This window comes from Carassius auratus, unplaced genomic scaffold (genome assembly GCF_003368295.1).
Source record: "Carassius auratus strain Wakin unplaced genomic scaffold, ASM336829v1 scaf_tig00019260, whole genome shotgun sequence".
In the NCBI taxonomy this organism is placed as follows: domain Eukaryota; kingdom Metazoa; phylum Chordata; class Actinopteri; order Cypriniformes; family Cyprinidae; genus Carassius; species Carassius auratus.
In genome coordinates this window covers 10,792-21,276 of record NW_020524941.1, presented here as the reverse complement: position 1 = coordinate 21,276, position 10,485 = coordinate 10,792, and the positions used below count along the sequence as shown (strand labels likewise).

Here is a 10,485-nt window from a genome sequence, read left to right as displayed (position 1 = left end):
GAATTTCTGCAAACTCATCTTTGTTCTCTTTTCTGTGTAACTGCTGCTGCGTTTGTTTAGCTGTTGCGCTTGCATTTGCTGCGGCTTTTTAAAATGGCTCGGCTGCTTCTGCATAGATCAACCTACCCTCAAAGATTCGCTCTGATTGGATCTCTTCTCCATTCGTCCCTCCCATATATTTTCGTCTCATTTTTATTTGTTGACTAAAGTGTCAGTTATATTTCGTCACGTTTTTCGTCATCATATCTGATTTTTTATTTAGTTTTTATTTAGTTTTCGTCCGTGAAAAAGGTTAGTTGACGAATATTTTTCGTCATAGTCTTCGTCAACGAAATTAACACTGATCTGTAGCAGAAGAACCACTTCTCAATATTATTAACTCAGCGTTATCTGTAGGTAACGTTTCAAAACCATTCAAACTGGTGGTTATTAAGCCTCTTATCAACCAGATCCTATATATATATTGTCTATTACTATTGTCATCAAAATGAAAATAAACATTTGAAATATATCATACTGTGTGTAATGAATTAATATAATATACAAGTTTCACTTTTTGAATGGTATTTGTGAAATAAATAAACTTTTTGATGATATTCTAATTATATGACCAGCACCTGTATATACTGTGTTTGAGCTCTTAATGGTCGAAGCTTTGTTTAGCATTTCCGAGCATTTTTCTGTTTTCCGTGTTTGATTTTGGATTGTGTATACCACCTTTGATTCTTTGCCACCTGCCCTGACTTCTGCCTGGTACTGTTCTGGAAATCCCTTTACAAACTTGTAGCCCATTGTTGGATTACTGCCTGTTTGAGCATTCTATAATAAACTACTGCAAATGGATCTGAGCGTCTCTGACTCAAAGTTACAACAGTTTATTATAGAATGCTCAAACGGGCAGTAATCCAGCAACAGCGGCAATTCTGTAAAGGGATTTCCAGAATCAGTAATAGTTCCAGGCAGGTGGCAGTGAATCAAAGGCAGTATACACAGTCCAAAATCAGAAACAGAAAGAACAAACACTCGGAAACCACTCAGAAATGCTAGATGGGGCTAAACAAGACTTCGACCATTGATTGTCCAAACACAGTATATATATATAGGGGATTGGTAATGGGGAACACCTGGTGGTGATTAGCCCTAAGCACAGAATTATGGGAAAGTAGTTTGGAAATGGAAATGGACGCCAAATACAAGAGTCCTGAGTGGAGTGCCCTCTACTGGAGTTCATGGGCACTCCAGCTGACGATCATGACGCATATACTGATTCTTTCATCCTCCGAATTAAATTTATCAGCCCTGTTTTCATTTTAATCATTATCATTCAAAAAATGAATAAATTCAGAACAGGATTTTAATATAATTCTATTTTAAATGAGGAAAAAAAATCCACAACAACAACAGAAGTGTATACGACATCAAAATCAACTAGATAGTAAAGTTTGTTTTCAAACTTTAAGTTGGCTTGAAAAAGCCTGGCCAGAAAGTTAGAAAAATGTAGAAAGTTTGAAAAGCTTAAAAAGTTTTAAAAATGTAAAAGTTTGAAAAGTTAAGAAGTTTAAAAAAGAAAGTGATTAACATATTACTAGCATTATATGCAAGTGACTACCATGTCGTTAGCATGATTAGCAAAGTTGTTAACATGTTTCTAGCATGTTGAGAGCATGATTTTAGCATGATTAGCATTTTGCTAGCATGTTTCTAGCATGTGACTAGCATGTTTCTAGCATGATTAGCATGTGGCTAGCATGTTGTTAGCATGTTTCGAGCATGATTAGCATGTTGCTAGTATGTCGCTAACATTTTGCTAGCATGATTAGCATGTTGCTAGCATGTTTGTAGCATGATTAGCATGTTGCTAATATGTTTCTAGCATGATTAGCATGTGGCTAGCATGTTGTTAGCATGTTTCGAGCATGATTAGCATGTTGCTAGTATGTCGCTAACATTTTGCTAGCATGATTAGCATGTTGCTAACATGTTTGTAGCATGATTAGCATGTGGCTAACATGTCTCTAGCATGATTTTCATGTTGCTAGCATTTTATTAACATGATTAGCAAGTGACTAGCATGTCGTTAGCATGTTTGTAGCATGATTAGCATTTTGCTAGCATTTTGCTAGCATGATTAACATGTTGCTAGCATTCCACTAGCATGTTTGTAGAATGATTAGCATGTTGTTAACATTTCGCTAGCATTTTGTTAGCATGATTAGCATGTTGCTAGCATGTCGCTAGCATGTTTGTAGCATTATTAGCATTTTGTTAACATGTTTCTAGTATGATTTGCATTTTGCTAGCATGTTGCTAGCATTTTTGTAGCATGATTAGCATGTTGTTAGCATGTAACTAACATTTTGCTAGCATGATTAGCATGTTGCTAGCATGTTTCTAGCATGATTAGCATGTTGCTAGCATGTTTCTAGCATGATTAGCATTTGGCTAGCATGTTGTTAGCATGTTTCTAGCATGATTAGCATGTTGCTAGCATGTCGCTAACATTTTGCTAGCATGATTAGCATGTTGCTAGCATGTTTGTAGCATGATTAGCATGTTGCTAACATTTTTCTAGCATGATTAGCATGTGGCTAGCATGTCTCTAGCATGTTGTTAGCATGTTTCTAGCATGATTAGCATGTTGCTAGCATGTCGCTAACATTTTGCTAGCATGATTAGCATGTTGCTAACATGTTTGTAGCATGATTAGCATGTTGCTAACATGTTTCTAGCATGATTAGCATGTGGCTAGCATGTCTCTAGCATGTTGTTAGCATGTTTCTAGCATGATTAGCATGTTGCTAGCATGTCGCTAACATTTTGCTAGCATGATTAGCATGTTGCTAGCATGTTTGTAGCATGATTAGCATGTTGCTAACATGTTTCTAGCATGATTAGCATGTGGCTAGCATGTCTCTAGCATGTTGTTAGCATGTTTCTAGCATGATTAGCATGTTGCTAGCATGTCGCTAACATGTTGTTAGCATGTTTCTAGCATGATTAGCATGTTGCTAGCATGTCGCTAACATTTTGCTAGCATGATTAGCATGTTGCTAACATGTTTGTAGCATGATTAGCATGTTGCTAACATGTTTCTAGCATGATTAGCATGTGGCTAGCATGTCTCTAGCATGTTGTTAGCATGTTTCTAGCATGATTAGCATGTTGCTAGCATGTCGCTAACATTTTGCTAGCATGATTAGCATGTTGCTAGCATGTTTGTAGCATGATTAGCATGTGGCTAGCATGTCTCTAGCATGTTGATAGCATGTTTCTAGCATGATTAGCATGTCGCTAACATTTTGCTAGCATGATTAGCATGTTGCTAGCATGTTTGTAGCATGATTAGCATGTTGCTAACATGTTTCTAGCATGATTAGCATGTGGCTAGCATGTCTCTAGCATGTTGTTAGCATGTTTCTAGCATGATTAGCATGTTGCTAGCATGTCGCTAACATTTTGCTAGCATGATTAGCATGTTGCTAGCATGTTTGTAGCATGATTAGCATGTTGTTAACATTTTAGTAGCATGATAAGCATGTGGCTAGCATGTCTCTAGCATGATTTTCATGTTGCTAGCATTTTATTAACATGATTAGCAAGTGACTAGCATGTCGTTAGCATGTTTGTAGCATGATTAGCATGTTGCTAGTATGTCTCTAGCATGTTTTTAGAATGATTAGTATACAACTAGCATGTTGCTAGCATGATTAAAATGTGGCTAGCAAGTGACTAACATGTTTCTATGCTAATCCAGGTAAAACCAGTTGATTCAGTTAGAAACCAGCTAAGACCAGCGTGACAGTGGCCAAAACTACTTTAAAACCATGTTAAAAGCATGTTTTTGACATGATTATCAAGTTACTAACATGTTGTTAACATGTTTCTATGATATTCGAGCTAAAACCAGTTGATTCAGTTAGAAACCTGCTAAGACCAGCTTGACAGTGGCCAAAACCACTTTAAACCATGTTAGAAGTATGTTTCTAGTCTGATTAGCAAGTTACTAGCATGTTATTAACATGTTTCTATGATAATCTAGTTAAAACCAGTTGATTCAGTAAAGAAAACCACCTAAAACCAGCTAAGACCAGCTAAAGCCAGCTTGACAGTGGCCAAAACCACTTTAAACCATGTTAGAAGTATGTTTCTAGTCTGATTATCAAGTTACTAACATGTTGTTAACATGTTTCTATGATAATCTAGCTAAAACCAGTTGATTCAGTAAAGAAAACCACCTAAAACCAGCTAAGACCAGCTAAAGCCAGCTTGACAGTGGCCAAAACCACTTTAAACCATGTTAGAAGTATGTTTCTAGACTGATTAGCAAATTACTAACATGTTGTTAATATGTTTTTATGATAATCTAGCTAAAACCAGTTGATTCATTAAAGAAAACCACCTTAAACCAGCTAAGACCAGCTAAAGCCAGCTTGACAGTGGCCAAAACCACTTTAAACCATGTTAGAAGTATGTTTCTAGTCTGATTAGCAAGTTACTAACATGGTATTAACATGTTTCTATGATAATCTAGCTAAAACCAGTTGATTCAGTAAAGAAAACCACCTAAAACCAGCTAAGACCAGCTAAGGCCAGCGTGACAGTGGCCAAAACCACTTTAAAACTTGTTAGAAGTATGTTTCTAGTCTAATTAGTGAGTAACTAGCATGTTGTTAGCATGTTTCTATGCGAATCTGGCAAAAACCAGCAAAAAACAGTGGATTCAGTAAAAACCAGCTAAAACCCAGCTAAGACCAGCGTGAGAGTGGTCAAAACCACTTAAAACCCAGTTTGGGAGACTAGCCAAAACAACTGATCAGCTTAGGCTGGTTTTAGCTGTATTCTCAGTAGAGAGTTTTTAAGGTTTGCCCTGGTAGTAGACAGCTTAAATATATTATAAGCCTTATTTTTCAAAAGTTTGTACCCCCGCAATGAAAGTCTATGGGATTTAAGGTGGTTTTGGTAGTCTGGTTTACGAAAACCATAAGCAGAATCAGTTAGAAAAGATATAGCAACCCGAGTCAGACCAGTCTGAAGGTCTGACCCGAGTTTGGTGGTTCTAGCTTGAAAGCTCTAGGAGGAGATAGTGTTTAAAATTTGGCTCAGAAGAATAATAATAATAATAAGATTAAATAGTAGATCAGTAAGTTGGCTTTTTCAAGCCAACTTAAATACAATTTGAATTAAATTGCACTGAAGATTAATGTAATGAATTGCATATAACATTTCCATCCATTTGGATTAGACAGTTTAATAAACTTAATATGAAGCATATTTGTGAGTCATACATACACTAAATGAAACAGATCCAGGGGCAGAGCCAGGGCTGGCCGTGGCCACTACTGATGAAAGCTTGGCTACCCCACACTCAAAACTGTAGTTTTTGACCCTTTTTTTCTTGACAAAAAATGCATTTATTAAGATGCGGAACTGCCGTATCTCTTTATGACCACATCAAACAGGAGAATTTTCAGAAGTGCACTTCAGCTTCACCTCAGCATCAGGCACAAGTGAAACAAGTGTTAATAAGCTAAAGCAGCCAAATAGGTTTCAGTAGAACAACTGTAATGTAATGTTGTAATGATGTTGTTAGAATATGTCAGTAAAACATTCACATCAGCCATTTTACTGTGCTCACGGCACCCACTCTTCAACAGTACGCAAATGTGAGGCGCACGCTCTATATCACTTCATCATAAAGCATTTGGGAGATTTGAAAAGGAAGAAATAATACAAAAAAAATTTATATTCACTAACAAGTATTACTTGACCCATTTCAAAAAATTTAGTAAAAATTAATTGTACTCAGTTGTGTACAGTCCAGTACATTGTAATCAAACACATTTTATATTGAGATCATGAAGATTTCTGTGCCTGTGGAAGTGCCACCTCAGGCTGTTTGCTGGCCCCTCTCTGGCCACCCCTATGAAAACATGCCGGCTCCGCCACTGAACAGATCAGATTTCTTTAATAGTACTAACTTTAATTAAATATTTTTTTTTTCAGTCTCATACATTTGAACCCTGTGAACAGAGCTGTTTTTGACAAGGTAAAACTGATTTACACAACCTTTGAAGAATTTTAACCAAAGTTTGTTGAAGACATTTCATGAAGAATCATATAATCTTGTGGAAAAATCTGGTGTCCCCTTAAAAAGAAAAAAATAAATTAAAACTAAAAGAAGATACTAAAAAATGTAAGTTTATTAGTCTGCTTGTTAAATACGTACATACATATATTTTCAATTTAAGCCTAAACATATTTTGAATGTTTGGTTTTGAAGATGTCAGCTATGTGAAGGAAAATATAATTGAAGGAAAATATTGTTGAAGGAAAACAGTCCAGTTGATCCATGCCACAAAAGTGTCTTTCTGAACACTAATAGCTTACAGTGTTGCTTATGTCTGTGTTTGTGGCAAAGTGGGCAAAAATGTGTACAGTCTGAGATCTGTATGAAGTGACAGGTCTTTGCCTGAGGTTTGAGCAGATGATGGACTCCAGTTGAGCTCTTGATTTACATCCTGCTTGAGATCATTCAGATACACACAAAACAACATGGAAATGATCAGTGATCAGACTGATGGAGTGGAAATCAGGAGAGATGAACTAAATGTCTGTGGAACAATTGGAACAACACACCAGACAAAGCAATAAAAAGGGGTTTAAAATGGACAAAACATGAAAGGAGAATAATTGGTAGTGTAAACAAATGTTGATCACATTATATATATATATATATTAGGGGTGTAACGGTTCACAAAAGTAGCCTAACATAAACATATAAGATGGTGTTTTTTTCTTCTTCGGGAGTGTCAGGGGCGTTGCCTGTTACGTTGTTTGGGTTATTGGGCTACCTTGTTGAACGCATATCATTATATTTCTTTCTCTCTCTTTTTTTTTTTTCAAATATAATTAATTACTCCAACGAACCGTTCGGTATACATAATGCGTACCGCGTACCGAACCGAAAGCGTCGTACCGAACGGTTCAATACGAATACGCGTATCGTTACACCCCTAATATATATATATGTATGTATATATATATAACGTTCCTACTAGAATTGTAAAACCTGAAATTTTTTACCTTGAGGGAAATAATTATTAAAAAATAATTTCTATCAACATTGCATAATTTACTGTCACGTTTACTGTTGTATACTGTCCCTTTTCATTCAGATTCATTCACATATCGATTTTATGATACTTTACAAAAATATGTTTTTTTTCTCATTCAGAATAAACTACTTGAATTAAAAGATGCTCAAGAAGAAAACTGCCTCAGATTGGACGACACAATATGGTTATGTTGATTCAACCTATTTCAGATGATTATTTTAGGATCTGATCTTATTTTGAACTAACACTAATAATTTAACTCACAGAGAGGTGAAACTTTCCAAGCATGAGGATGTTTTCTTTAATTTGTATATTATTAATTTAGATGAAGAATGAACCTTAAGTACCAGTCATTTATTTCTTTTTATTTATTTATTTTGGTGCCAGGAACAAAAAAATCCTTAAAGTCCTCATCTTCATTTGCATTTTGCCAGATTTGTTTAGTAAATCAGACTTGTCCTGAGAGATGCCCTAAGAAAATCGATTCTGGACGTCCTGTGATGTGTGAAATATATTCAGTAACAATGGAGACTCAAGCTGCTAAGAGAAACACAGATAAAAGGAGGGATGCATGCTCTTGTCATATCTGACCATCACAGGTATCTGGTTAATGATCTTTAACAAACAAGATGGAGGGACTCTCTTATCTGTTCTTACTTTTGGGTGAGTATAGATGACAGGCATTAGTTAGATGATGTACAATTATAGATGCTTTGTAGCTGTTATTAATCAAAAATACTTAAAGAATCAAATGCAACACAAACTTGTTCCACATCTCAGAAAGCAAAGGACATATTTTGTTTTTGTAACAGGTGTCTTTTCCATTCAGGGGAGTTCAGTAAACTTGAAAGGTAAAAACTAATGTCCCATTAGTTAACATGCATTAACTAACATTAACCAATACACAACTTATAGTTTTTATTGATCTTTGTTAATTTTGGTTAATAAAATACAAATGCTCGTGGTTAGTTCATGTAAGCGCAGATCCATAAAAAATATTAACTTCAGATTTTAATGTAGTAGTAAATGTAACTGAGTGTTTTGGACTGGAATTTAATATTTTAACTCAAATGGAATGTAAACTTCACACATTTTGGTCTTCATCCTCTGTCTTTAAATGTCTTTAAATGTTTTCAGAGAATCTGGCATTGAAAGGAACGGCTGTACAGTCGTCCACATTGTCTTACACCTATGGAGCTGCAAACGCCATCGACGGCATCAGATACGCTCCAGGTGTAGCTTCAAGCTGCTCCCACACAGATATCCAGCTCAGCCCGTGGTGGAGGCTGGACCTGCTGGATTCTTACAAAATTTCCAAAGTGACCGTCACCAACAGAGCCGACGGCTATTTGGAGCAAACGGCTGGAGTTGAGATCCGCATCGGAAACTCTCTGGAGAACAACGGCAACAACAATCCCAGGTGAAGTTATGAAAACAGTTGTGTGTGTCAGGAGAACTGGATTTGAGCAGGCCAGCTGATTGTCTCATGGTTTCTCTCTTTCTCTCTGTAGATGTGGTGTCACTTCACTTGTCCCAGCAGGCAGTTCTGTCAGTTTCTCTTGTGGTGGAATGAAAGGTCGTTATGTGAACATGTACATTCCTAACATCCAGCAGTATCTCACGCTGTGTGAGGTGGAGGTTTATGGAACAGGTAATTTGTGAAATTTCACGAGGAATAAAATAGTTCCATTGTCTATAGTGTAGAGATGTATGAAGCACAGCTCACAAAGGTGTCACTTTCAAGCCCAGCATCTTAATGTTGGTCGAATTTGCATGATCATCTTGAGCATGCAGTGAATACTGTGTGGGGAACTTTTTCACCCTAATGGGAAACTCCGGATAACACAGATTCTTATAACATCAGATAACCAGGGGTAAGAAGGGGCAGCCCGTGCTGGTCTGGAGGAGAGAGGACAAATATCATCTAGACAAGAGTTTAGTGAAGAGCATAAAGAGCAAAAAGTGTCAGTTGCCGCATTCTCATCCAGAGATGAGAAATGTGTAAGTGAGGGAAGAGAGGAGGATACAACGTAGTTTTCATCTAAAAGTAACCGGTTAAGCGGTAGGCGGCACACATGTAGCAAAATATTACACTACATTACATTATTCATTCAGCTGACGCTTTTATCCAAAGTCACTTACAATTGCTATATATTTCAGAGGTTGCACGCCTCTGGAGCAACTAGTGTTTAAGTGTCTTGCTCAAGGACACATTGGTGTCTCACAGTGGATTCACAGTGGATTTGAACCCATGTGTCTTATCCACTGCGCCATCAACACCGCATATAAATAAAATGTAGTTCAATTATAGTAACTGTAATGAAGAAATGCTCAGAGATACGTAGGGGTTTTACCAGAATGTTGTCTGGAATACAATTGTGTGTGTAAACTAAGTCAAGTTGGGTTGCCTGATATGTGGATATAATTTGGGCAGGTGGGAGGTAAATTACCACAACCTGGAGTTTTATAGAAGTTATTACAGTAATGACATGAGATTCAAATGAGTTATAATTGCATAGGGGAGAGTGGGTTGAGTATTTCCACTTGTTAGAAATGAGCAGACCAGTGCCCCCACCCTGGCCAATCTGACGGGGGTTTGAGAGAAAGAGAAATTGTTAGAGAGAGCAGCTGGGGTTGCTGAGTCTTCTGTAAAAAATCCAGGTCTCAGTCAAGCCCAAGATGCTGAGTGTGGATTGTACAGAAAAAATAGAAATGAAGTCTGCTTTGTTGACAGCTGACTGACAATTCCAGAGACCCACAAGAAAGAAAGATGTGCAGTAGAGGATGTAGAGATAGGATGCAGGTTAGCAAGATTGTGATGTGTCTGTGTGTGACATTAGAGAGTTGTCGAGAGACAACCGGAATGTTATGGAGACACATCATAGAGGTGGAAAAAAAGACGTCAGGAAAGCAGAGTGTGTCAAGGGAAGATAAAAATAATACTTAAGTGTGTTGCCAGTTTGTTGCTCTGTTTTGTTTTCTGTTTTTGTTTTGTTTTTGTTCTGTTTTGTCGGGTTTAAAAAAGATTAGTATATCTCGGCAGCGGTCGCGGCAGCCCTCCAGTTAAGCCCTCCTCGTGTGAAGACCAAAGAGTGTAAAGACCTTCGACTCTACCGTGCGTCTCCACCGGGCAGGGACACTGACAGGGGATATAAGTATTGTTTTGATTAATCTTTTTCCCTTTCCTTGTTTCAGTATATTATTATCATTTCTGTTTCAGTAGTTTTTTGTTTATATCCAAATCTTACTATGTGTTTCCAGATCCCTACTATCATTACCACTCATAAACCTTGCATCACACAATGTAGACAGTGCAATCTTAACAACCTGCACACTTTGCCTATGTCTGCTAATACACTACTTTCTTTTC

General features: G+C 37.1%; 1 protein-coding gene across 1 annotated transcript; it reads left to right on the top strand.

Moving 5' to 3' along the window:
- Positions 1 to 8,242: 8,242 nt before the first annotated feature.
- On the top strand, positions 8,243 to 8,766 carry LOC113076193 (fucolectin-4-like; the record flags this gene model as incomplete). Its single annotated transcript, XM_026248856.1, has 2 exons — positions 8,243 to 8,535; positions 8,627 to 8,766. Coding segments are annotated over exons 1-2 (433 nt in total), but the record flags the coding sequence as incomplete, so codon positions are not given.
- Positions 8,767 to 10,485: the final 1,719 nt, after the last annotated feature.